The following is a 27,050-nucleotide window of genomic DNA, read 5'->3' on the forward strand; positions in this document are numbered from 1 at the left end:
TAATTTTAAATACAAAGTATTGATTGCTGGTTTAAGATTTAGGCTATTCCTTTAAAGAGGAATTGAGGCCAGGCTTGGTGGCTCATCCTGTAGAGGCGGCAGGATCTCTTGAGGCCAAGAGTTGGAGACCAGCCTGGGCATTACAGCAAGACTCAGTCTCTACAACAAATTTTTACCATTAGCGGGTGTGGTGGTGCACGCCTCTGGGGCTAATTAGGGCCTAGTAGGGTATGGCTACTGGACAGGCTGAGGCAGGAGCATCACTTGAGCCTGGGAGGTCGAGGCTGCAGTGAGCTATAATCACACCACTGCACTCCAGCCTGGGCTCAGAGTAAGAACCCATCTCTAAAAGGAAAAAGAGAGAAATGGAGAGAGCGAGCAGAGGTAGACAGCCTCCCTCCAAGCACTGCAGCTCCGAGGGGTCTGCTCTCCGATGGGCCCGCTGCGTGCCCAGGCCGAGGGGTCTGCTCTCCGATGGGCCCGTTGCGTGCCCAGGCCGAGGGGTCTGCTCTCCGATGGGCCCGTTGCGTGCCCAGGCTCCTCTTCTGTTTCCTACTTCAACCAACAGCCTACACCCTTCCTAAGGACACAAAGTTCAGAAAGCATTGTTTCATCCACCAATAATATGAGGCTCTGCGCCGTGGCACTGTGCTGTTTCGTTGCTGTGATTCCCCCGACCACCCTTGCACCCCGCCCTGCCCCCAAAGCAAAGGTTTCCTGTCTGGGAGTCCTCCAGCAGCGAGGACCTGGAGGAGTGACTGTGCAGGTTCCAGATGCAGGTGGACAGCCTGGCCTCCAGCCTGACCTTGAGCCAAGACAGGGACGCAGCTGCCTCCGGAAGCCTGGGCCAGCGGGGACAGGGGCTGCAGTGCCAGAGTAGGCCCCAGCCAGGCAGTGGGTACCACGCTCTGCTCCCAGAATTCAGGCAGCGAGTGTGCTTCCTGAGCTCTCTGCATCTGAGCAGACCTCTGGGGACAGGGAGCTGCATGGTACGCCAGGACTGTGGTCTCCCAGTGTGGCCTGTGGCCCCCAGTGACCCAGCCCCAGGGCATCCAGGACCGAGGCTGCAGTGGCCGACTGCGTGTCTTCCATGGACGATGCCTGGGCAGAAGCGTGCCCTCTTACACCTGAGCACAGTGTGGTCATGAAGTCACCGCTGGCCCCCACATCACTCTGCAGCCTCATTCTTCTCGGGGGCCCGGCCTTCAGGAGGGAGGGGCTGGTGGGGCGCAGGCGGCCAGTCCCGGGCAGCATTCAGACCCCAACCCAGCTGTGGCGTGAGGCTGATGTGAAGCGCACCGCTCTGTGATCAGTAAATTCTCCAGAAAGCTCCAGCCTCTGCCTCTTATGTCACCTTTGACCCCAGGAGGACGCTAGGGCGCCCCTGAAACCCCGAGTAGTGTCAGTCAATAGAGAGACACGGTGGTGAGGCACCTGTGGGACTTTATTAGATAAACACACACCAGCTCCAGCCACAGGCTTGGACCGGCCAGCCGACAGTGCGGCCTCAGACACCCCTGCCAGGTTCCCTGGCCACGGCTGGAAGCAGTGTTCAGGCCGCCCCACTTCTGTCTAGTCCTGACAGGCCCCGGCTCACCTGGCTCTGCTGTGGGAGCCAAGAACAAAGACCCCGCCTGCCCCACTCCTTCTGCCCCAGGGGCTCAGCCAGCACCCACCCTCCCAGTGGCCTGGGCAGGGGCTGGGGTACAAAGCCTCACCCTCCCCCTGTGAGCCAGACGGAAAATGCATCTCCCAAGAGTGTCTCGAGGGGCAGGAAGGAGGCCTGCCCCTCCCTAGCCAGTGCCTACAACAGGGGGTGTCCTGAGGGGCAGAACGGCTGACCCCCACCACAAGACATCCTGGGGGACAGAGGCCCTGGGCACAGCCCAGTCCCCACCCAGGAGCATATCCTAAATGTGCAGGGGCCGGCAAGGCAGGGGTAGGAGGGGTCCGCGGCCAGGCTCCATGAGGTGCGAGTCTCGCCTTGGACTCGGGATAGGGGGTGCTCAACCCCGCGCCCAGGCCCCTCCGCCTTCAGCCAGCGCATCTTCTGTCGGTACTGCTGGACAGCATCTTGCACACAGGCGTCCATCATGGCCTCAGTGAGGACCCCGTCCTTGGAGGCATACGCCGTGGCCTAGTGAAGAGAGAGGGAGCTGAGGGAGGCCGCTATGGGAACCCGCCACCCTTAATGCACGCCAGGGCCCCGAGGTGGGGAGGGGCCAAACCAGGGGCACCAGGACAACCTCAGGGTGAAACACAGGCTTCCCACACCTTGGCAGAGCCCAGCACGTGTGTGGACACCGGGAGCGGCACCTGCAGTGCCCACAGCCCTGCCTGCGTCCTCAGCACTGCTGTTGCTCAATGACTTTCTAATAATGGAAAGCCCAAGGCGGAGCCCCACTGAGGGCCGACCCAGGGCAGCTTCCGAGAGGCAGGTGTGAATTGCAGACCCTCTGCGAGTCTCAGCCGTGGCCAGGCAGTGCCCCCGGGTCACAGGGACCTCAGACCCTCAGACCCTGACCCTCACAGGCCTCCAGGGCAGAGGCAGCCACTGCCCACCTTGGGACATCAAGGCCACCTCTGCCTCCATTTCCCTGTCCTCCTGGGCACAGGGCTTGGCATTGAGCACACGGAGGCTGGAGCTGCTGGGGCTGTGGCCCTTGGTGTCGCTTCAGGCACCTCAGGTCCAGCCCTTCTGCCACGGACAGGTCGCTCTCCATCTCAGTGCCAGCGAAGGGCGTGGAGTCCCCAAGGGGAGGCAACCGTGGGTCAGGGTCAGGGTGTGGGGATCCCCACTAGGTGCCGTGCTCAGGAGCGCACCAGGACGCCTGGAGGAAGCACAGGGCAGGGGACCCTTCCCGGACAGCTGAGTGGGTCCCTCGCCCCGTCCCAGCTGTACCTCCCAGAGGCAGGATTCATCTCACGGCGTGCAGGGGCAGCAGCACACCATCCTCCCACAACACCGTCGCCATGACGGAACCTGCCATGGGGATGACCCCGTGGTTCCTGTCCCCTCTGCCAGCGCCCATCCCTCACCAAGAGCCACTGTGTGGGGAGACACTGACCGGAGCTGGACCACCACTGTGGGTCAGGGGCCCGGGAGCGCAGGAGAGACTGACCGGAGCCGCACCGCCACTGTGGGTCAGGGGCCCGGGAGCGCAGGAGACACTGACCGGAGCCGGACCGCCACTGTGGGTCGGGGGCCCGGGAGCACAGGAGACACTGATCGGAGCTGGACCACCACTATGCATCAGGGGCCCAGGACTGCTCAACATCATTTTTGGTCTTGAGCCCACAAGAGAGGGCAAACAGGTGCAGGGACCCTCAGGGTCTACCCGAGTGGCTGCACCTCACCCAGGGCCCAGGAGAGGAAAGGGGCTATGCAGATGCTCACGGGGCCACCCCTCCAGGAAGCACGGGACCTGGTAGGAGCCCACCAGAAGTGACAGCTAAATGTCACGTGGCCTCCTGGGTGGGATTCTGGGGCAAAACCCAGTCGTGAGTGGGTCCAACAGTGACACATGACGTTCACCACGTGGCGAGGCCCCAGGCCCGGGAGCTCTCTGTGCGACCCTTGCAATTTTTCTGGGAACCTAAAATCTTCAAGCTATAAAAGGTCAAAGAGAAGACCTGGACCTGATTTCTTCACATGTGAATTCACAAAACATTAAGAAGAATCAGTACCACTCCTCAAACTCTTGGACAAATTGAAGAACATTTCCTCACTCATCCTAGGAAGCCAGCATCACCCTCATATCAAAGCCAGACAACGACACCACAAGAGAAATGGCAGGCCAATATCCCTGATGAGCCTCACTGGGAAAGTCCTCAACAAAATGCCAGCAAAACAAATTTAGCAGTATAGTTAAAGGACTCTACACCCTAACCAAGCAGGATTCATTCCTGGAATACAAGGATAGTTCAATATATGAAAATCAATCAATATTAGCAGAGTGGAGGAAGGAAACCACATGACCCTCTCATCTCATGCAGGAAAAGCATTTGACAAAATTCAACACACTTTTATGATTTAAAAAAAAACATTCAACTGGTCGGTTGCGGTGGCTCACACCTGTAATCCCAGCACTTTGGGAGGCCGAGGTGGGCAGGTCACCTGACGTCAGGAGTTCGAGACCAGCCTGCCCAACATGGTGAAACCCTGTCTCTACTGCACTCCAGCCTGGGCGGCAAAAGCGAGACTGGTCCCCCCACCAAAAGAAAAAAAAAGAAAGAAAAAAAATTTACAAACCAGGATTGAAGGACATGCCCTAAACACAAAGAAGGCCAGCGATCACAAGTCCACAGCTAACATACTCAGTGGTGAAAAACTGAAAGCTTCCTCTGAGAAGGAACCAAGCAAGGATTCTGACCACTTCTATTCCACACATCGCTGGAAGCTCTGGCCAGAGACATGGGACAAGAAAAAGAAAAGTCATCCAAACTGAAAAGGGAGAGGTAAAATCACCTGTTCTCAGGTGACATAATCTTATGTGTAGAAAATGCTACATAAAAGAGCCACCGTGCCAAGCCAATTATTGTTATCATTTATATTTTGAGACAGTTTCGCTCTGTCGCCCAGACTGGAGTGCTGTGGCGTGATCTTAGCTCACTGCAACCTCTGCCTCCTGAGTTCCAGCAATTCTCCTGACTCAGCCTCCCGAGCAGCTGGGATTACAGGTGCCTGCTACCACACCCGGTTAATTTCTTTCTTTTTTTTTTTTTGGAGATGGAGTCTCGCTCTGACACCCAGGATGGAGTGCAGTGGCACCATCTCAGCTCACTGCAACCTCCACCACCCGGGTTCAAGCAATTCTCCTGCCTCAGCCTCCCGAGTAGCTGGGACTACAGGCACCCGCCAACACGCCCGCATAATTTTTATATTTTTTAGTAGAGATGGGGTTTCACCATGTTGGCCAGGCTGGTCTCAAACTCTTGACCTTGTGATCTGCCCACCTCAGCCTCCCAAAGTGCTGGGATTACAGGAGTGGGCCACTGTGCCTGGCCTTTTTTTTTTTTTTTTTTTTTTTGAGATGGAGTCTCACTCTGTCACCCAGGTTGGAGTGCAGTGGTGCAATCTCGGCTCACTGCAACCTCCACCCTCTGAGTTCAAGCAATTCTCCGGCCTCAACCTCCTGAGTAGCTGGTATTACAGGTGCCTGCCACTGTGCCCGGATAATTTTTGTATTTTTAATAGAGATGAGGTTTCACCATGTTGGCCAGGCTGGTCTTGAACTCCTGACCTCAAGTGATCTTCTCTCCTTGGCCTCCCAACATGCTGGGATTACAGGAGTGAGCCACCGGGCTTGTTCCAAATTATTCTCAGTTTTTAAGACAGGGTCTTGCTCTGTAACCCAGGCTGGAGTGCAGTGGCACAATCACAGCTCACTGCAGCCTCTGCCTCCTGGACTCAAGGGATCCTCCCACCTCAGCCTCCCAAGCAGCTGGCATTACAGGCATGTGCCACTACGTCCAGCCAATTTTTTCATTTTTTGTAGAGATGGGGTCTCACCTTGCTTTCCAGGCTGGTCCTGAACCCCTGGCTTCAAATAATCTGACTGACTTGGCCTCCCCAAATGCTGGGAATACAAGCATCAGCCACCACCATACCCAGCCTCTGCTTTCTGAGTTGTGGAAACAGACCTGGTTCCAAGTGGGGACGGCCTGGAACAGAGACCTCAGCTGACCCACAAGGACGGGGTTTGAGATCTGGGGCTCTTTATCACAGCGGCATAACCCAGCCTGTACTGACTAATACAGCTCCCTACATACCCCGGCTCCTACATTCAAATCAAGGTACTCAGCTACTTCATTAAGCTGTCACACATTCATTCAAAAGCACTGCTAGATTGAGGAACCAGGTTGTCACACAGACCCTGTGGACCCCAGAGGCAGCAATACCTGTGTGTGGCCAGGGCGCCTTCTACCCCACAGACCTGGTTTTGCTTTTCCAGCAACCCCCAAAGACTAAAGCTTTCTTTTATTTTGAGATGGAGTCTCAATCTTTGGCCAGGCTGGAGTGCGGTGGTGCGATCTTGGCTCATTGCAACCTCCAACTCCCTGGGTCAAGCAATTCTTCTGCCTCAGCCTCCCGAGTGGCTGGGATAACAGGCATTCACCACCAAGCTCAGCTAATTTTTGTATTTTTAGTAGAGACGGGGTTTTGACATATTGGCCAGGATGGTCTCAATCCGACCCCGTGATCTGCCTGCCTCAGCCTCCCAAAGTGCTGGGATTGCAGGCGTGAGCCACCGCGCCCGGCCTGATCAGAGCTCTCTGGATGGCCGTGCCCACACTCCTGTGAGTCTCGGCTCCTCGGCCCTGGAGTATCCACAGAGCAGCAGGAGGGGTGCCTCCGAGGAACAACTAACTGTAGGACAATCAGAGGCCACTCCCGCCGAGTGTCTGAGCCCGTCAAGCAGGACCAAGCCAAGGGACCTGGTCCAGGAAACACAACGTCCCTCCACCCCCACCACCCAACTCACACGGGGCCTCTCCTGACGACCATTCGTCAGGAGGTGCCTGTTGGCCAAGATGAGAGCCAGAAACCTCCCACCACACCCAGCAGAGCCCAGGCGCCTGGGATGCTGGACTGGCTTCCAGAGAGCCCCGTGTGACTGTCAGCCACTGACATGGCCCCACCCTCCTGAGGGCACGAGCAGGTGCACGCTGCTGCGTGGAGTGGCCCGACTGAGGCAGGGGGCCCTGTGTCACGTCTGTGCACTGAAAATCCCTCAACAGAAGCTCCTGCATGACACCAGTGCTGGGACAGGCCTGGCACAACTGAGCGTCTCCACAGCAGCTGGGGTCCCGTCTGGGTGGACGCGCCGGAGCCTGACTCACCTGCCAGGACACGGCCAGCTGAGCGATCTCCCGGCCCGACATGCCCTCCGTCAGCCGAGCGACCTCCGAGCACTTACTCCCGTAGTCAAACTGGGCCAGCTTCAGGCGCCTGGGGAAGGAGTTCCCAAGTGAGGCAGCCAAGGCCGCAGACCCCACACCACGAGGTGGAGGCCGGAAGACAGGCAGCCGGCCTACACCCATGCCATATGGCGCCTGGATTGGGGGCCGGGTGAGGCGGGACACTCACCGTTTTCCTTCTGTGGCTGGCTTAAGAACACAGTTGTCAAAATGCAGTCTCACCAGGCGCTCCCGCTCCTCCTGCTGCGGCAGGTCGAAGTGGACCATCACGTCGATGCGGCTGTTGATGGCGCAGTCAAACTGCTCAGGCAGATTGCTGGCCAGGACCAGCATGAATCTGTAGGACAGGGATGGGGAAGGAAACGCTGGGGCTGCCGGCCGAGATGCCCCGAGGGCAACGGGGGCTCCTCAGCCCCCTCGGGGAGACTTTTTGGGAGAATCTAAAGCGGCAGCTTGTGAGCACAGGAAACATGGGGAGAACGCGGCCACAGCCCTGGTCACCCGCCTGCCTGCCCCACCACGCCCAGCTGCCCCCCGCCCGGCTTCTCGGGTCTCTGTTCTCGCCCTGTGTGGTACTTCCCCGCTGACCCTCGCCCAGCCTGATAGGCAGCGCTGGGAACACCACTTCCTCCTGCTTCCTGAGCCCCGCTGTGCTGGGAGCAGGGATGCGGGACCCAAAGTCCATGTCAAGATTATGGCCATGCGAGCCAGAAGCAGGACCTCGGGGGCCCGGGTTCAGCAGAGGCTCAGCAGGGCCCCAGCCTTGCCTCTCTGGGAAGGACCTGAGTCAGGGCTCCAGGGAACGTCTACCGGCAGCAGCTGACCAGGGAGCCCAACCTGCCTGAGGAGTCAGCCACGGCCGACCAGCAGGACTTGATTCTCCGTGTGACATGTGACTGGGGCTGGAGGGGCCCAGGAGACCAAGAAAACTCAAAATTAAGGGATTTGGGAGGGACAAGGGAGCCTGGACATAGGGCCGGTCACCCTACTGGGGACCTCTGGGCGGCAGCAATCAGACCACCTCCCTTGCAGGCACAGGACCCCAAAAACCTAGGGCACAGGGACCTGCAAGCTGGGGCGGCGGCGCACAGGGCCGTGAGGACAGGACTGACCCCAGCTCTGCCCGGGAGGCCCCGCATGTTCCTCAGTGACACCCCGTGCTGTCCCGAGCTGGGCCGTTCCCAGGGGACATCTGAGGTGGGCACACTGAGGCCACAGCTGGTGCCCAGCACTGTGAGCCAGGGACCCTCAGTGGGAACCAAGGGCGACGGCTGCACAGCCCTGCCCGGGGGCCCAGGACCCGAGGGGCTCCCTCACTTGTTGCTGTGCTGGCCCATGTGGTACAGGAAGGCGTTCAGTGTGGCTCTGAGGTCCTTGCTTATCTCCTCCTGCAGAGAGAAGGTTCCAGCCTTAGGCACCAGAAGCAAAGCCTTGTAAACAGCCACAGCAGAAAGTCCCACAGGCCTCCCTCCTGCAGGGAGCAGGGACGTGGCGACACTTTCATGGATCTAGACTCAAAAGCCTGACCAGGGCCAGGGGCGGTGGCTCACGAATGTAACCCAGCATTCTGGGAGGCCGAGGCAGGCGGATCACCTGAGGTAGGGAGTTTGAGACCAGCCTGGCCAACATGGTGAGACCCCGTCTGTACTAGAAATACAAAAATTAGCCATGCATGGTGGCACCCCTGTAATCTCAAGCCACTTGGGAGGCTGAGGCATGAGAATTGCTAAAAAATGAAAAATACATTTAAAAAAAAAGCCTGACTGAGGGCTCACATCTTTAATCCCAGCACTTCAGAAGGTCGAGGCGATCAAATCTCTCGCTTTTTTTTTTTGAGACGAAGTCTTGTTCTGTCTCTCAGTCTGGAGTGCAGTGGCACGATCTCAGCTCACTGCGACCTCTGCCTCCTGGGTTCAAGCGATTCTCCTGCATCAGCATCCCGAGCAGCTGGGATTACATGCGTGCCCCACGACGCCCGGCTAATTTTTGTATTTTTACTATAGATGGGGTTTCACCATATTGACCAAGCTGGTCTTGAACTCCTGACCTCGTCATCCACCTGCCTTGGCCTCCCAAAGTGCTGAGATTACATGCGTGAGCCACTGTGCCAGGCCAAGGCCGGTGAATTTCTTTAGTTCAGAAGTTTGAGCCCTGCCTGGACAATGTGGGAAACTCCATCTCTACTAACGTTACAAAAAAATTAGCCGGGCGTGTTAGTGTGCCTCTGCAATCCCAGCTTCTCGGGAGGCTGAGGCAGAAGGACTGCTTGAGCTGGAGAGGTCGCCCCTGCACTCCAGCCTGGGCGACAGACACTCTGTATTAAAATAATAACTGTATGGCTGGGCGTGGTGGATCACGCATGTAATCCCAGCATTTTGCGAGGCCAGGTGGGCAGATCATTTGAGATCAGGAGTTCTTGACCAGCCTGACCAACATGGTGAAACCCCATCTCTACTAAAAATACAAAAAACTTAACTAGGTGTGGTGGCAAACACCTGTAATCCCAGCTACTCAGGGGGCTGAGGCAGGAGAGCAGCTTGAACCCAGGAGGCAGAGGTTGCAGCGAGCCAAGATTGTGCCACCGCAAGCCAGCTTAAGGGCTGCAGCCTGGCCCAGGATGACAGCCGCGCCCACCCGACCACCCTCCTGTGGCCACAGAGAGGCTTAGTGACACTCACGGTGGCTCGCTTCCGAAGGAAGGCGTCTGCTTCATCCATGAAGAGCAGGAGGCTGTGAACGAGAGGGAGGCCAAGCAAGGCGAGAGTGACGCCAGGAGCAGCCCACAGCGGCGTCCGGCCACAGCGGGAGCAGGCCAGGCAGGCAGATCCCCACGGGGTCAGGCTCTGCCCCATCAGGAGCCCTAAGTGCTGGACTCGACAGAAGCCGATCAGCCTGGCCTCTGGGCAGCTGACCACGTCTCAGCCTCAGAAGGCCGTGGGAAACCAACTACACAGGGGGCAACAGACTCTGGCCTGCAGGTTTCACCCACACACCAGCCAACCACACACGGGGCAACAGACTCCGCCCTGCAGGTTTCACCCACACAGCGATCCAGTGCAGTGCTCAAGAGTCCACGCAAGGAGCAGGGTCTTTTTTTTTTTTTTTGAGACAGAGTCTCGCTCTGTCTCCCAGGCTGGAGTGCAGTGGCGCAATCTCGGCTCACTGCAGGCTCTGCCTCCCGGGTTCACGCCATTCTCCTGCCTCAGCCTCCTGAGTAGCTGGGGCTACAGGTGCCCACCACCATGCCTGGCTAATTTTTTGTATTTTTAGTAGAGACGGGGTTTCACCAAGTTAGCCAGGATGGTCTCAATCTCCTGGCCTCGTATCTGCCTGCCTCGGCCTCCGAAAGTCTGGGATTACAGCCGTGAGCCTCCATGCCTGGCACAGGGACAGATATTCTAAAGTGAAAGGTCAAAGGCCAGAGGGGAGGGTGCCAACCATGAGCATCGTGGTTCCAACGAGGACAGCCGAGGCCACAAGGGTGCCCGGGCTGTGCCCTGCGCGGGGTCACTGTGGGACCTATTGAAGGGAGTGTGCCATGCTGTCTTCAGCTAACTTTCAAATGGTTCTAGAAAAGGGAACCAGTGCCCACGCCCACCTGCAGGCGTGTTGGAGGGAGGGCGGCTGTGGAGGAGCCTCCCCTGCGGCTATGAAGACCCCTCTCCCCCTGCACCCACCCACCTCCCTTCTGCCCTCAGTATCGCACTGGCAGCCTCCACACGCTGGGGGCCTCGTGTCCACCAGGGTCCACACTCAGGGGACTTTCCCTCCGAGGGACCCTCCACTGGGCCTCCTGCGTGGCCACAAGGACAGAGCTGCAGAAAGACAGGGTCCCCAAGAGACACCTGGACCCCCTTCCCAGAAGGCAGCCTGCTGGGCCGCAGCCAAGGGCCTGGTGCGTGCTGTGGGGACGTCTCACCCGCGCCGGCTGGTATTGGCCCAGTCAAAGAGCTTGTGCATGGCGGTCACGCCTTCCCGCCCCATGGGGGCCACGTCCCCGCCTGTCATGATGGCGTAGTCCATGCCTGAGTGCAGGGCGAGTTTCTGGACAGGAAGAGTGAGGGGAGACAGAACAGATGTTCCCTCCGCCTCTGCAAAGCCTGCACACTCCACCTGGAGTGTGGAGGCTCTGCCCAGCGTCCCTGCCTGGAAGCCACAGCCTGCCAGACAGGAGACGTCCCCCGCCTGGAAGATGGGAGGCGCTGCTGCCCACACCAGCACCCTGAGCCTACACGAGGGTGGTCAAAGGCCTAAGGGGGGTCCATTCCCCAGGCAGCTGAGCCCCCCAGACACCTGCAGGCAGGTGACACCCCAGCGGCCCCTGGCCCACCTGTTCAGCCAGGCGCTCTCACCTTGGCAAAGAGCGTCTTCCCGGTGCCTGGTGGCCCGTACAGCAGGATGTGCCTGTACAGGCCCCGGTTCTTCTTGGTGTTCCTTGTTGCTATGGCGATGTCGCGCACCCGTGCTTCCAGGCTGGGCTGCCGGGGAAGACGGGGGTTTGGGGGAGACACTCTGCACCCACGGAAGCCTCGGTGACAGGGGCTGGGGGAATGCCCGGGTGCGGACTCTGCTCCTTGGGAAGCCGCCCAGCTCGCGGGCAGCCTATCTATCCCCGGCACAGTCCAAGCAGTCGCATCTCAGGAGCCAAAAGCTCCTGGGCGCCACCACGAGCGCCAGCGAGGGCCACAGCCCGGCCCAGCTCCGGGGTCCCCCCGCCGCGCCTCCCCGGTCCCAGGCACACCGACTTACACTCAGCACAACACCCTCCAGCACGTCCTGGGGTCGACTGAGGAGCCGCCGGCTGACCTGCCGGAGGAGAAGGGGAAGCGCCACTGGGTCACCTGCCACAGCCACGGAACAGCCACCAACGCACACACAAGCTCAGTAACACGCAGAAACGGAGCTGCCCCAAAGCACAGCCAGGACCGGCCCGGAGCTGGAACCCCGCCCCGCCGGGAGACCAGGCGGCTATTGCTGGGATTAGGGGCATTTTCCGGTTCCTTATTGGCTTTTATTTTCTTAACCACCTACCCAGTGACCTGTGGAGAGCAGGCACCTCGGGGGCTGGTGAGCGGCGCGGCTCCCCAGGGAGGCCGCCAGATGCCGTGGCCTGTAGCAGCTTCCCCGACAGACGGCCGCACACCCAAGTCCCGGGTCTTGCAAGGACCCCGATGTGCTCCCAGGCCCCATCAAGAGCCCTGAGCAGGGGACACCGAGGCAGACAGGGGAAGGGTCTCACTGATGCAGATCCCTAAGGTACAGCGCCAGACAGGAAAACCCACCCGTGAAGCAGCGTGCGGGTGCCCGTTATCCGGGGAAAGGGAAGGGACGGGAGGGTGTGAGTGGGCTGTGCTCGTGGGGCAGAAGGGACTCAGCCAGGCACTTGCACTCAGGGAGGGCCAGGCCTGCGCCGCTACCTGGATGGGGTGCCGCAGCGCCTCCAGCACCGTGATGCGGGACGTCTCCCTCACTAGGGACGGCTTCCCCAGCCGAGCTTCGATGAAGCGGCTAGTGACGGCTGTCGCATTCTTGGCTGAGTAGACCCCGACAGCCAGCAGCGTCAGCCCAGCCACCTGCAGCAGAGACACCGCACTGGCGCACCGGCCCCCACCGTCCCTCCCTGCTAGAGCAGGAGATGCACGGGGCCGCCCCCACCCTCTCTCCGCAAGAGGGAGAAGCACAGGGCCGTGTGCTGGCCCCACAGGAACCCAAATTCCCGGCCCCGAATCCCACAGCCACGCGGTTACAGGAGGCAGGTGGGGCAGTCATAGTGCCCTCACTCAGGGCCATTTTCTCTGCAACTGGCAGCATAAATCCTAGAAAGCATCGGTCGCTGAGGGGGGCCCTGGGCAGACCCAGCCGGATGTCACAGGGCCACACCCTCTGGTACATTCTTGGCCACTAAAAATGGTACTTTATTCCTGGAAAACAAGACTAACCCAAAATCTCTAACTTGTTTTAAAAATCGTTTAGGCTGGCCGGGTCTGTAATCCCAGCACTTTGGGAGGCCAAGGCCGGCGTATCACCAGAGGTTGGAGTTCAAGACCAGCCTAACCAACCTGGAAAAACCTCGTCTCTACTAAAAACATGAAAAAATTAGCCAGCTGTGGCCGAGCACGGTGGCTCACGCCTGTAATCCCAGCACTTTGGGAGGCCCACGCGGGCGGATCACGAGGTCAGGAGATCGAAACCATCTTGGCTAACAGAATGAAACCCTGTCTCTACTAAAAATACAAAAAAATTAGCCGGGCGTGGCGACAGACGCCTGTAGTCCCAGCTACCCGGGAGGCTGAGACAGGAGAATGGTGTGAACCCAAGAGGCGAAGCTGACAGTGAGTCGAGATCGCACCACCGCACTTGAGCAGCACACTTGAAAGTGAGACTCCGTCTCAAAAAAAAAAAAAAAAATCAAAGACCCAGAAAGCGAACCCGACTCCATTTCGCAAAAACCTTCCTTATTCGGAATAAAACCCTGAGAGTTTGAAGTTCACAGATTCTTCTCTCGTTTAAAGCCTCACTCTTTTGTGCCCAGGCTCCGGCCTGCTGTGGTGGCGCCCCACGTCGCGCATGGCTGTGTCCTCCGTCCCCACCCCGCCCAGCACACAGTAGGTGCCCGGCACTGAGTGGGCACTTGCTCTGCCACGCTGCCGGCGCCCACTGCTGTGACTGCAGCACCTGCCGGTGGCCTGGTCAGTGTGACGGTGAATGTTGCAGGTGGTGTTGCCATGTTGGTGAGACGGTGTCACCTGAGGACATGACGGAGCTGCTTAATGCGCCCTTGACTTTGTTTTTAGAGACAGGGTTTTGTTCTGTGGCCAGGCTGGAGTGCAATGGTGCCATCTTGGCTCACTGCAACCTCCGCCTTCCAGGTTCAAGCAGTTCTCCTGCCTCAGCCTCCCGAGTGACTGGGATTACAGGCTCACGTCACCACACTCAGCTAATACAGACCTGTGCCACCAGGCCCGGCCAGTTTTTGTATTTTTAGTAGAGATGGGGTTTCACCATGTTGGCCAGGCTGGTCATGAACTTCTGACCTCAAGTGATCCACCCGTCTTGGCCTCCCAAAGTGCTGGGATTACACGAGTGAGCCACCGGGCCTGGCTTATTTATTTTGTTTGTTTTTTTGAGACAGTTTCGCTCTTCTTCCACAGGCTGGAGTGCAATTGTGCGGTTTCAGCTCACTGCAACTTCCGCCTCCTGGGTTCAACCAATTATCCTACCTCAGCCTCCCAAGCAGCTGGGATTCCAGGCGCACGCCACCTTGGCCTGCTAATTTTTGTATTTTTAGCAGAGATGGGGTTTCACCATGTTGGTCATGCTGGTCTTGATCTCCTGACCTCAGGTCATCTGCCCACCTCGGCTTCCCAAAGTGCTGGTATTACAGGCGTGAGCCACCACACCCAGCCTTTGTTTTTTTTTGAAACGGAGTCCTGCTCTCTCCCCAGGCTGGGGTGCAGTGGTGGGATCTCGACTCATTGCAACCTCCACCACCCGGGTTCAAGTGATTCTCCTGCCTCAGCCTCCTGAGATTACAGGCACATGTCACCACACCCAGCTAATTTTTTTCTTTTTTTTTCTTTTTTTTAGTAGAGACAGGGTTTCACTCTTACCAGGATGATCTCGATCTCCGGACCTCGTGATCCGCCCACCTCTGCCTCCGAAAATGCTGGGATTACAGGCCTGAGCCACCACCGCCTGGCCATTTTTTTCTTGAGACAAGGTCTTACTCTCTTGCCAAGAATGGAGTGCAGTGGTGCAATGTTGGCTCAGTGCAGCCCAAACCTCCTGGGCTTAAGTGATCCTCCTACCTCAGCCTCTCGAGTAGCAGGACCACAGGCGCCACCATCACACACAGCTAATGTTTTATTCTTCGTAGAGATGGGGTCTCACCGTGTGGCCCAGGCTGGCAACTGCGTTTTTTTCTCCCAGCTCAAGGAGGAAGGAGCAGCCGAGCCCAGCAGGTACAATGTGAGTTTGCTCTGTGCTGGGAGAGCTACAGGGCTGTGCAGAGCCGGCAGGGACATGACCTGGGGCTCCAGGAGGCCCCCACATGCTGCCCCTCAGCCACCTGCCAGCCCTGTTTTATGAGTATGTTTACCGTGGCTGTCACTTTGTCCCGGTCTGTCACAAAGGCACGGAATCCTTCCCCAAACAAGGTGCCAGCCGTCCTGCGGGGAAAGCAGTGGTGTGACCAGGAAGGATATGAAGATCCGTGCCACGCAGCGAGAGCAGGTTGAGGGTGAGGCCCTGACATGGCGGCCCGGCCTTGCCACGACAGAGGGGCAGTGCCCCCACCAAGGAGTCAGCCTACGACGGCCAGGCCTGGAAGAGCTGGAGAGCGCCCTGGGACCAGCGACTCACACCTGCGGGGCTCCGTCTGTGGCCGGCCCGGGCCTCGGCAGTGCTCACCTGATGGACTCCAAGACGGTCTGACGGTGCTCGGCCGCCTTCAGGCGGATCTGCTCGCGGATGATGTCTGCATTCTCCCGCTCGGCCTTGGCGCGCGCCCGGGCCTCGGCCTCCACTCGCAGCATCTCGTTCTTGTGCCGCAGCTCCATCTCCCGCTCCACGGTGGCTGCCCGAGAGGCAGGGCAGCTCAGCACCATGCAGTGCAGCACGTCCACCTCCACCCACACTGTGGACCGGCCCACGCCACGCACAGGCCCATGCCACGGACCGGCCCACGCCGCCAACAGGCTAAGGCCACGGACAGGCCCACGCCACGGACCGGCCCACGCTGCTGACAGGCTAAGGCCACGGACAGGCCCACGCCACGGACCGGCCCACGCCACGGACCGGCCCACGCTGCTGACAGGCTAAGGCCACGGACAGGCCCACGCCACGGACAGACCCATGCCAGACAGGCCCATGCCACAGACTGGCCCACGCCGCAAAAAGGCTAAGCCACGGACCGACCCACTCCACGGACAAGCCCAGTCCATGCCACAGACACACACAGACCTTGGTAGGGACAGTGCCACAGGCCAGCCCTGCCCATGGATTAGGGCAGAAATCCGACCCAGAGCCTAGGCAACTTCTCAGGACGAGCTCTTTAAAGCAAAAAACCAGAACGTGGAGTTCTGAAAGAAGCCCCCCTCACACAGAAACACAGCTGTCAGAACTCAGACACACGTGACGTGCCATGTTCCTGGCTACTGAACATTAAACACACACACCTCACCACAAGCCCACCCACGGTGAAGAGTGGTGACAGATATTTGCCTGGAGCACTCGCCAACAAATGCCACATGGCACCAAATACCTGTGATCCCCACTGAAACCAGGACAGTAAAGACCCATGTTCTAGGCAGAACACAGAGGCTCACGCCTGTAATCCCAGCACTGTGGAAGGCCAAGGCAGGCGGATAATGAGATCAAGAAGTTCAAGACCAGCCTGGCCAACACAGTGAAACCCTGTCTCTACTGAAGATACAAAAAAATTAGCTGGGCGTGGTGGTGGGCGCCTATAATCCCAGCTACTCGGGAGGCTGAGGCAGGAGAATTGCTTAAACCTGGGAGGCAGAGGTTGCAGTGAGCTGAGATTGTGCTATTGCACTCCAGCCTGGGTGACAGAGCGAGACTCCGTCTCAAAAAAAAAAAAAAAAAAGACCCCTGTACTTCCCGTGAAGTGAAGCAGCTCCTTCCCTCCCTGAACAGACCCTGGCGTCCACTCGCAGACAGAGGTGTCTTCCGAGAGGGAGCCCCACCCCACGGAGCCCCAGCAGGCCTCGCCCACTGCACTGGTAGCTATGAGGGGCCGGGCCGCAGAACTCAGGCTCAGAGTGCACGCCGGGTCCACAAGCAGCCCCCGCCACCTCTGCCCCAGCCAGGAGAGCAGACAGCCTACCTCGCCGTATGCCTTCCTGCTTCTGCACGGACTCCTCCTGCTTCCGTAAATTCTCTTCATTGAGAAGTTGCTGAGAAGAAGCCGCAGAAAAAGAGAAAAGCCTTTAAAACCAGAAAAATGCTCAACACCAATCTAGAGGTTGCGTCCGCCCCAGGACCGCAGGGCTCCAAGCGTCCCGGGCACCTGGGGGCCTGCAGACGCCGCACCCTGACACAGACACGGGTGACATCGGCCGGGACGGCAGTCACTGAGGGGATGGGTTCAGGGGCCCAAACTCCCCAGTGGCAGAAACAACCCCCAGTGTGGCTTCCCTGACAAGGGCCACTGCGGGCCGACCTCCCAACACCACTGCCCTGATTCAGGCTGGGCTTAAGGAAGCTTCTGTCTTCTGCCAATTAAACGTTAAAGCTACAATGCCCACAACAGACAACATGTGAACCCCGCCTGCGAGCTCAGGACTGAAGGTGACGGGCCCTAAGGACCAGGGAACAGATGTCACCCAAGCTTTTCTCATAGACGCAGAGACCCGCCCGCTGCCACTGACCAGCCCTCCCAAGCAGAACCTCCTACACTGCCAGCTGGGCGCCCGGGTGGGAGACAAGGAGGCTCGGCGTGCCTGGAGAGCCGCTGCTGTGGAACCCACACAAGGGGTCTGTGTGCGGGGGTGTGCAGGGCGTGTGTGTGCATGCCCTCATGTGCAGTAACGTGTGTGTGCCCATGGGTGCGGAGGTGTGTGTGTGGGGGGGTGGGGGTGTGCCCTCGTGTGCACGTGCGTGCCCGTATGTATGAGGCACACTGTGAGTGGGGGTGCGTACACATGCCCGAGTGTGTGTGTTTGCGGGGGTGTGCGCGTGTGCCCATGTGTGGGACTGTGTGCGTGCCCGTCTGTGCAAGGGGGTGTGTGCCTATGTGTGAGGGGGTGTGCGTGTGTCCATGCGTGTGTGTGTGTGGGGGGGGTGTGTGCCCGTGTGTGCAGGTGGGTGTTTGTGCATGTCCGGGTGTGTGTGTGCACGCCCGTGTGTGTGGGCGTGTGCATGCCCGTGTGGGGGTGTGCAGGCCCGTGTGTGCGGGGCGGTGTGTGCCCATGTGTGAAGGGGTATGTGTGTGGGCTGTGTGAGCGGGCCCACGTGTGCGGGGGGGTGTGTAAGCCCCCATGTGTGCATGCCTATGTGTGATTGGGTGTGTGGGGGGGGTGCGTGCGTGCCCCTATGCGGGAGTGTGTGCCTGCGGACCCATGTGTGTTTGGGTGTGTGTGCATACCTGTGTGTGTGCGGGCTGTGTGAGCATGCCCCTGTGTGGGGGTGTATGTGCAGGCCTGTGTGCAGGGGTATGTGTGCCTGTGTTGTGGCGGGGTTTGTGTGTGCGTGCCCATGTTGTGTGGGGGTGTGTTTGCGGGTGTCTGTCCATGCCCCTGTGTAGGGGTGTGTGCGCACAGGGGTGTGTGTGTGTGTGGGCCCATGTTTCCCCATGTGTGCAGGGGTGTGTGTGGGCCCGTGTGTGCAGGGGTGTGTGTGCCTGTCTGTGTGCCGGGAGTGTGTGTGCGAGGAGTGTGTGTCCGTGTGGGCAGGTGCCTGTGTCTCCGTGTACATGTGTGCACACGTCTGCACGTGTGCCTGTACACGTGTGCTGGTGCGTGTCTGTCCGAGTAGTTTCCCCTGCTCTAGCACCCACCGTCAGCAACCCCAGCGTTCTTGCCCCGTGGCCTCTGACCCACTGACCGGTCCCACAAAGCCACCTACGTTCTCAGGGACGCAGGCGCCTCGCAGGGGAGGCTGAGCTCACCTGCTGCTTCAGTTGGTCCTCGTAGCGCTGCCGGGACAGCTTGTCTTGATACTGGGCCCTCTGGGGGAGAAGAGGGCGGCAAAGACACATCTCAACCGGGAGCTGCAGTCTGGGCCGACTGGGCGGAGCGCCGGGGACTCCGACGCGCCATCAGCCTCACACAAACATGGGGAGGCGCGGGGACCTCCCGTCCGGCTCAGCAGTGAGGGACCTTACAGGTCTTAGGCGTTTGTGCAAGGCCGTTCCAAGGGCAGCTCTAATGGCTGACTCCAGAGTGCCCCGGGACCGCACCCAGCTCCCAGTCCTGCCCCAGGCCGTTGCCCCCAGCCGGGCGGCCTCCCTCGCGGCCTCTTGCGCTCTTACGGCCTGGTGCTGCCGGGTCTCCTCGCTCAGGGTCTTCCTCCTCTCCTCAGCCTGCGCCCGGATCTGCTCGCTCTTGAGCTGCTCCACGGCGGCCTCATACTCCTGCAGAGCACAGCACTCACCAGCTGGCACTTGCTCAGGGCTGGCGCTGCCTGACAGCCGCTCCTGTGTCTGCACGGCTCCGACACGGCAGAGACTCCGTGCCCAGACTAGTGTGTGCAGCAGGCTCAGGGCTTCCAGCCGCATCTGCACCCAGGATCAGGCCCTGGAGGAATCCAGACCCACAGGCACAGAAGCACCAGCAGAAGCCTGCGAAGGCCCCCGGGGAGGGAGGTCAGACACCAACCCCACCCCCCAAGGCTGTTTCTGGGCAGCTCCAGCCAGGTGCTCACTTTTGGACTCTGATGAGGGCAGAGCTCCTGCCCATTCTAGGAATCCTGCTGAGTGGGCCGGGCGCCATGGCTCTGGCCTATAATCCCAGCACTCTGTGAGGCCAAAGTGGCTGGATCACCTGAGGTCAGGAGTTCAAGACCAACCTGGACAACATGCTGAACCCCCTTCTCTACTAAAAATACAAAAATTCGCCAGATGTGGTGGCAGGCTCCTGTAGTCCCAGCTGCTCGGAAGGCTGAGGCAGGAGGTTGAACCCGGGAGGTGGAGGTTGCAGTGAGCCGAGATCAAACCATTGCACGCCAGACTGGGGGACAGAGTGACACTCTGTCTCAAAATAAAATAAAATAGGCCAGGCATGGTGGCTCATGCCTGTAATCCCAGCAGTTTGAGAGGCCGAGGCGGGTGGATCACCTGAGGTCAGGAGTTAGAGACCAGCCTGACCAACATGGAGAAACCCCGTCTCTACTAAAATACAACATTAGCCAGGCGTGGTGGCACATGCCTGTAGTCCCAGCTACTCCAGAGGCTGAGGCAGATGAATCGCTTGAACCCGGGAGGCGGAGGTTGCAGTGAGCCGAAATTGCGCCATTGCACTCCAGCCTAGGCAAGAGTGAGACTCCGTTTCAAAATAAATAAAATAAAATAAAGTAAAATAAAATAAAATAAAATAAAATATCCTGCTGAGTGAAAAGAAATGAGGTGAGAATGTCAAGAAGACCCCTCCCTCAGGACGACCAGACGCCCTCACCAACACTGGCCCTCCCTCTCGGGCGGCTCTGCGGCAGCGTCTCTCACCTCCCCTTGTTTCCCTCTGTGAAATGAGGCGCCCAAGCTTGGCCCTGGCCCCACTGCTGCCCATGTACATGCCCCTGGCCCTACCCACCAGTAGTAGCCCCACCAATCTCCACGCCTGAACCCCATGTGCGCCCCGGCCTCCTCGCCCACACCGGCCCCACTCACTTTGAGCTTGGACTGTTGCTCCAACTGCAGCGTCTGCTCCTGCATCTGCGCCAGATTCAGGGCCTCCTTGGCGTAACCTGCAGGCGCATGTGGCACGGAGAGCAGGTGTAGGATACACGGATACCAAAGCCTGGCCAACATGGTGAAACCCAACCTCTACTAAAAATACAAAAACCTAGTGGGAAGTGGTGGTTCACGCCTGTAATCCCAGCAACTCTGAGGCTGAGATGGGAGGATGGCTTGAACCCCGGAGGCAGAGGCTACAGTCACCCAGATCACACTGCTGCACTCCAGCTGGACAGAGTGACACTTAAGAAAAATAAAATCTCCAACCTGGCCAACATGGCGAAATCCCGTCTCCACTAAAAACACAAAAAACAGCTGGGTGTGGCGGTGCACACCTGTGATCTCAGCTACTGGGGAGGCCAAGGCTGGAGAATTGCTGGAACCTGGAGGCAGAGCTTGCAGCGAGCCGATATCGCACCACCGCACTCCAGCCGGGGCGACAGAGCGCAACTCCGTCTCTAAAAAAAAATTATTCTAGCAGGGCATGGTGGCTCACGCCTGTAATCCCAGCACTTTGGGAGGCTGAGGCGGGTGGATCATGAGGTCAGGAGATCAAGACCATCCTGGCTAACACAGTGAAACCCCGTCTCCACTAAAAATACAAAAAATTAGCTGGGCGTGGCGGCGGGCACCTGTAGTCCTAGCTACTCTGGAGGCTGAGGCAGGAGAATGGCGTGAACCTGGGAGGCAGAGCTTGCAGTGAGCGGAGATCGAAGCAATGCACTCCAGCCGGGGAGACAGCAAGAGTCCGTCTCAAAAAAAAAAAAAAAAATTATTCTAACACAGAAAGACGCGTAAAGTAGGCAGGGACCCCCGATGCTCCTGGGTTGGTGCATTGTTCCCGTCTCTCTTCCTCCCGCAGCCCATCGCACTTTTTTAAGCCTTCAGAGTCAACTGCAGCAAACACGTCACTAACTAGAGCCCAGCGTCTGTTCTCAGCTCAGGTGTAATTTTTGGAGGTGACTGACGCAGGGGGAAGTGCCGTGGGGAGCACTCGTTGCATTTAGACAGAGGCGGCGACGCTTTGGTGTTGGGGTGGGTCTGCCTGGGCCTGTGGTTAGGCACGAACTGGGCTGACGGGCATCAGCGTCAGATTTCAGCAAGCGCCTTGGTAGCCAACCTCGGGGGCCCCAGTGAACAGAGCACAGATGAGACCGGGACCTGCCTCTCAGGGAAGACAGTGCCAGGTCAACGGGTTTGGCTGCTAAGCTCTAAGCTCGGGAAGCCAAGGGCCGAAGCGGCCCCGGGCCCTCAACCACTCTCACTCTGACCCCGAGGGGACCGAGGGTGTGTCAGTCCCCCAGGGTCCTGCCACAGAGCAGTGACAGGAACGTGGGTGTCACGGTGAGGAGCTCTGCCTGTTTCCTCCCGAGGGGACCTTTGGCTGGATTAAGCTGAGGCCACTCCCTCCCCTGAAAATGGCTCATTGACAGTTCCCACCCCCAGTGACTCTGGGGAGGAGGAGAGGAGAAAGAGCAGGTCAGGTGCCCGTGTGACCTCTCGGTTATTAGAATGAGAACAATCGTTCACCACTTCGGTGTGACCCTGTGCCAGGGACGTGCCTCCCAGCGCATGAATTCACACCCACAGGGCACGAGGCTCTCCTCCAGGCACCCCCTCTGTGGAGTGCAGGGCCAGCGCTGGTGCTCACAGACAGTTCTGGGACAACGTGCTGCTGTGACTTCCAAGGACAGGCCGGGGGAGGGGTCAGGGCAGACTCTGGGAACGAGGCGGCATGGGGCTATAGCCTCAAGGGACAGAGGAGGCAGTCGGTGAGGAGGAGCCGCCCGTTTGCCTGGAGAGCAGCAAGGACAAAGCAACGGGCTCCGGCCGAATCTTGGCGACCCCGCTGCCAGGAAAGGGGCACGGAGGAAGCCAGGAGCGTCGGGAGGGGCCGGGCTTGCAGAGGGGCTACCAGGCAGACGGGCAGGGCAGGGAGCACCCGGGGAAAGGGGGCGGTCAACTCTGGAGAAATCTCTCTCACCCGCCAGCAGTGAGGCCAGGAAGGAGGGAAGGGATCAAAATGAAAGAGCCCACACCTGGAACACAATCCACAGGAAACAAAAGCCTGATGGAGGGCTCCCCACGGTGCACCTGGAGACCCTGCCCCAGGCCCCACTCCACCACAGAGAGGGCAGACCAAGGCACTGGCAACGCCGGCAGAGCGGACTGCGGGTCAGGAGCTCTGGGGCCGCCAGGACTGGAGCAACTCAGAGGCACAGGTCTGCACTATGGGGAGGCGGCCTGAGGCTGCTCAACCAGGCCTGTACCACTGCAGGGGGCCGCAGGCTGATCACTACGATTCAGCTTCTGGAAGTGGGAGAAGTTTCAATCTCTAAGTGAAGTTAGCGGGTGAAAACCCCCAGGAACTAGGACACAAAGGAACCCTCCAAATAAGCCTGCAGCAAGAAAGTCAGTCACCAACGTCCGCTGTCCTCCGAGGTGCCCTGAAGTCCAGCCCTTGATTCCCATCCTAACCTGATCGTTAAAATTACCGAGGAAGGCCATGAGCAGCGGCTCACGCCTGTCATCCCAGCGCTTTGGGAGGCCGAGGTGGGCGAATCACCTGAGGCCAGAATTCAAGACCAGCCTAAACAACATGGTGAAACCTCGTCTCTAGTAAAAAAACACAAAAATTAGCCAGGTGTGCTGGCGGGCGCCTGTGATCCCAGCTACTCGGGAGGCTGAGGCAGGAGAATCGCTTGAACCCCAAAGGCAAAGGTTGCAGTGAGCAGAGATGATGCCACTGCATTCCAGCCTGGGCGGCAGAGCCAGACTCCGTCTCAAAAACACACAGAAAAATTACGGAGCAAAGCCGGGCGCGGTGGCTCACGCCTGTAATCCCAGCACTTTGGGTGGCTGAGGCGGGTGGATCACGAGGTCAGGAGATCGAGACCTTTCTGGCTAACATGGTGAAACCCCGTCTCTAAAAAAAATACAAAAAATTAGCCGGGCGTGGTGGCGGGCACCTGTAGTCCCAGCTACTAGGGAGGCTGAGGCAGGAGAATGGCGTGTACCCAGGAGGTGGAGCTTGCAGTGAGCCGTGATCACGCCACTGCACTCCAGCCTGGGCGACAGCGAGACTCCGTCAAAAAAAAAAGAAAAAAAAAAAGAAAAATTACCGAGCAAGCCTGCAGTCCCCTCTCCTCAGGAGGCTGAGACGGTTGGATGGCTTTTACCCAGGAGGTCAAGGCCAGACTGGGCGACAAAGCAAGACCCCATCTCTTCAAAACAGAACACGCACTGTCAGTGGTGCCCAGCTAGGATTATCCATGTTAGCCTGGGCCTGGGCCCAAACCTGAATGTCCCTCTGGGGTTATGAGACCCAGCCGGGGCCAGAGACCTCAGCTCAGGATGTTCCCCAGCACCCCGGGGAAGGGCACAGGATGGAACCACAAGTACCACCAGGCCATCCCTCCTTAAACAGGGAAACTCTGTTTATATCTGCTTCACACCAGGGATTCCCTAAATGATCTTCTTTCTAAAAAGGAACCCCTGCTGGCCGGGTGCGGTGGCTCAGGACTGTAATCTCATCACTTTGGGAGGTCGAGGCGGGTGGATCACGAGGTCAGGAGGTCAAGACCACCCTGGCCAAGGTGGTGAAACCACGTCTCTACTAAAAATACAAAAATTAGCTGGGCGTGGTGGCGCGTGCCTGTAATCCCAGCTACTTGGGAGGCTGAGGCAGCAGAATTCTTTGAACCAGGGCGTTGCGGTTTGCAGTGAGACAAGATGGCGCCATTGCACTCCAGCCTGGCGAAAGAGCAAGACATCATCTTAAAAAAAAAAAAGGTGGCACGCGGTGGCTCATGCCTGTAATCCCAGCACTTTGGGAGGCCGAGGCGGGCGGACCACGAGGTCAGGAGATCGAGACCACCCTGGCTAATACAGTGAAACCCCGTCTCTACTAAAAATACAAAAAATTAATCACGAGGTCAGGAGATCGAGACCATCCTGGCTAACACGGTGAAACCCCATCTCTACAAAATTAGCCGGGCGTGGTGGCGGGCGCCTGTACTCCCAGCTATTCGGGAGGCTGAGGCAGGAGAATGGTGTGAACACGGGAGGCGGAGCTTGCAGTGAGCGGAGATCACGTCACTGCACTCCAGCCTGGGCGACAGAGCAAGACTCATCTCAAAAAAAAAAAAAAAAAAGGAATCCCTTCTGTCTGGGCGCTGTGGCTCAGGCCTGTAATCCCAGCACTTCAGGAGGACGAGGCGGGCGGATCACGAGGTCAGGAGTTGTAGAGAACCCTGGCCAACATGGTGAAACCCGTCTCTACTAAAGATACAAAAAAAAATTAGCCGGGCGTGGTGCTGCGCGGCTGTAATCCCAGCTACTCGAGAGGCTGCGGCATGAGAATCGGAGGCGGAGGTTGCAGGGAGCCGAAATCGCACCACTGCACTCCAGCCTCGGCGACAGGGCGATACTGTGTCTCAATATATAAATAAACAGAAAGAACCCCGGCTTAAACAAGAGTTGAGAACCACTGTATTCTTTCAATGAATTCAACACCTTCTACGTTCCAGACTCCTAGCCATTTGAACTGCATCGTGCTACAAATCGTTAAAGCCACAGGGGAAAGGAAGGCTGGGGGAAGAGACCCGAGCTTAGGGAAGGTGCAGTCAGTGCTCACACCCTGAGGGCCTTGGGTCAGGGATTTACTCAAGCTGAGCAGCACGGCCTGGCCTGTGGCTTCACAGACCTCGCCGTGCAAATGCTAACGTCTTCCAACAAGAAGTGCAAATCTGCTACAGTCTCGTTAGAATCAAGTAACTCTCAAATACGCTTCCCTTGTTACGTGGAAACTGCTAGCAACCACCCAACAAACCCATCTACCGATCTGGCCACGCCTTGGCCTGTGCCACGTGGAGGCGGCAAGCGCAGAAGGATCCCACACACTCGGCGGTAACTGAAGACCACGGCCAGCCCCAGACCCTGACCCCTGTAACCTATGAGCGCCACCTCCGCACCGCTTTCCGCACCTGACCCGCTCCTGACAGCTGCAGAGGTGCAAACGGGTGACGGAAAGAGTCCGATCCTCCCGGCACGCGAGACGGCTCCGGCCGGGGGTGCTCCGGGGGCGCAGTCTCGCCCGGGAAGTGGCTGCCGACAGCGGCGAGGAGCGGCAAGGGCCAGGGCTCCCGCTTCCCCGGCCCGTCCCGCCCGCCCGCCCGCCCCGCCGCACTCACGCGAGTGCTCCAGCTCGCGCGCCGCCTTGGCGGCGCGCTCCAGGCCGGTGGGGTCGAAGTTGCTCCATTTGTCCTTGGGCGCCGGCCGGTCTCCCAAGCCGCGGTCCCCGCCGCCCTCGGCCCCGGGCTGCGCGGGCGGCAAAGGCGGCGGCGGCCCCGCGCCTTCCCCCTTGGGGCCCTTGTTAATGCCGAAGAGCCACGACATGCTCGCACCGCCGCCGCCGCTACCGCCGCCGGGACCCCCACCCGAGTCTAACTCGCGTGCAGCTGGGAACAGCCTCCACTCGCCGCGAGCCGGTGGCCAGGACTACTGTGCAGGCGCCACACACACCCCTTCCTCCCGGCGACGGAAATGCGTAAGGGTCACCAGCGCGCAGCCCTTGGATTGGCCGCGAGGGCAGTGACGCCATAGCGACGGCGCCGCAATTGAGGAGCGTGCTCCGGGGCGGCGGGAACCGGGGTGAGCGGGCGGGGGGCGTGGTGAAGCGTCTGGGTACCGGAGCCGCACCGGGACAAAACTCCGGAGGGCAGTACTCGAACCCGGCGCAACGTCAGTCCCGCCCCGCAGCCGCGTCGGCACCACCCCGGAGCCCGCGGTTCACGCGCTCGCAGCGGCCCCGGCTCTCTCCTTGATAGGAATGGTTGACTTCACGGAATTATATGGAGTGACTCGTCGCACTGGATTGGAAACTATTTTAAGCCTGAATAATGTTATATACAATGAATTCTAAATTTCCCTTCAAAGAACCGGTATGTCAGTATGTTCAGTCTTTGTTCTGCATTTTAAAGTCTAACTTCCTCGCAGTTGCAATAAACAACTTTTTCCACCAGTTCTAATCAGTAGTTCATGTCATGTGCGTCCATGTAAAGAGTCCACCAAACAGGTTTTGTGTGAGCAGTAAGGCTGTTTATTTCACCTGGGTGCAGGCGGGCTGAGTCCGAAGAGTCAACGAAGGGAGATAGGGGTGGGGCCGTTTTCTAGGATTTGGGTGGGTAATGGAAAATGACAGTCAAAGGGCGTTTTTCTCTTGCAGGCAGGGGCGGGGGTCACAAGGTGCTCAGTTGGGGGAGCTTCTGAGCCAGGAAGTTAAGGTGGGGCAAGAACAAATCACAGTGGTGGAATGTCATCACCTAAGGCAGGAACCAGCCATTTTCACTTATTTTGTGATTCTTCACTTGCTTCAGGCCATCTGGACATATACGTGCAGGCTTGGGCTCAGAGGACTGACAGTTCACATCTGTTCCCCTAGTCATCTGCTTTGACCTGAGTCACCTTTAGTTACCTGTCCCATAACTGTTTTTCCTGCCAAACCACTCACCCCGCCACTCTGGCCCATACTCCTGCTCTCTTTAAAGCCAATGGGCATTACTTTAGACTGCGGTCTAACCCTAGCCAATAGGGGAACCACACAGCAGTAGGGGCTACCTGCGTCAGGAATAAGAACCCCTTCCCCTCCCTTGTCCAAGCGCTCGCCATTGCTCCATCTATGAGACCCCCCCTTCTATAGAAGTAAATTATCTAGCTG

General features: G+C 58.7%; 1 protein-coding gene across 5 annotated transcripts; it reads right to left on the bottom strand.

Moving 5' to 3' along the window:
* Positions 1-1,426: 1,426 nt before the first annotated feature.
* On the bottom strand, positions 1,427-25,870 carry ATAD3B (ATPase family AAA domain containing 3B). Of its 5 annotated transcripts, none has more exons than XM_024355734.3 (16): positions 25,525-25,870; positions 20,267-20,343; positions 18,914-19,159; positions 18,551-18,610; positions 16,769-16,838; positions 15,331-15,496; positions 15,020-15,089; positions 12,339-12,494; positions 11,671-11,727; positions 11,274-11,399; positions 10,841-10,965; positions 9,600-9,651; positions 8,239-8,309; positions 7,091-7,258; positions 6,844-6,952; positions 1,427-2,137 (listed from the first exon to the last, which is right to left on the bottom strand). In XM_024355734.3, exons 1-16 carry the CDS (start codon positions 25,727-25,729, stop codon positions 1,805-1,807), a joined length of 2,091 nt encoding a protein of 696 aa, XP_024211502.1. In that variant the 5' UTR covers positions 25,730-25,870; the 3' UTR covers positions 1,427-1,804. The 5 variants fall into 5 exon arrangements, with proteins under 5 accessions (XP_024211502.1, XP_024211498.1, XP_054517709.1 ...); XM_024355730.3 differs by having other exon boundaries at positions 18,914-19,015; positions 25,525-25,869; XM_054661734.2 differs by lacking the exon at positions 25,525-25,870 and adding an exon at positions 25,318-25,484 and having other exon boundaries at positions 18,914-19,015.
* Between the last annotated feature and the right edge of the window lie 1,180 nt (positions 25,871-27,050).

The sequence above is a fragment of the Pan troglodytes genome, chromosome 1 (genome assembly GCF_028858775.2).
Source record: "Pan troglodytes isolate AG18354 chromosome 1, NHGRI_mPanTro3-v2.0_pri, whole genome shotgun sequence".
Taxonomy (NCBI): domain Eukaryota; kingdom Metazoa; phylum Chordata; class Mammalia; order Primates; family Hominidae; genus Pan; species Pan troglodytes.

Bases quoted from the DNA above. Each gene is read 5' to 3' on its own strand.
- ATAD3B (XM_024355734.3), bottom strand. From the start codon at position 25,729: ATGTCGTGGCTCTTCGGCATTAACAAGGGCCCCAAGGGGGAAGGCGCG. The intron at 18,611-18,913 runs GTAAGAGCGCAA...CTTCTCCCCCAG, and splicing joins AGACCCGGCAGCACCAGGCC to AGGGCCCAGTATCAAGACAA. The intron at 15,090-15,330 runs GTGAGCACTGCC...CTTTCCCCGCAG, and splicing joins ACCGTCTTGGAGTCCATCAG to GACGGCTGGCACCTTGTTTG.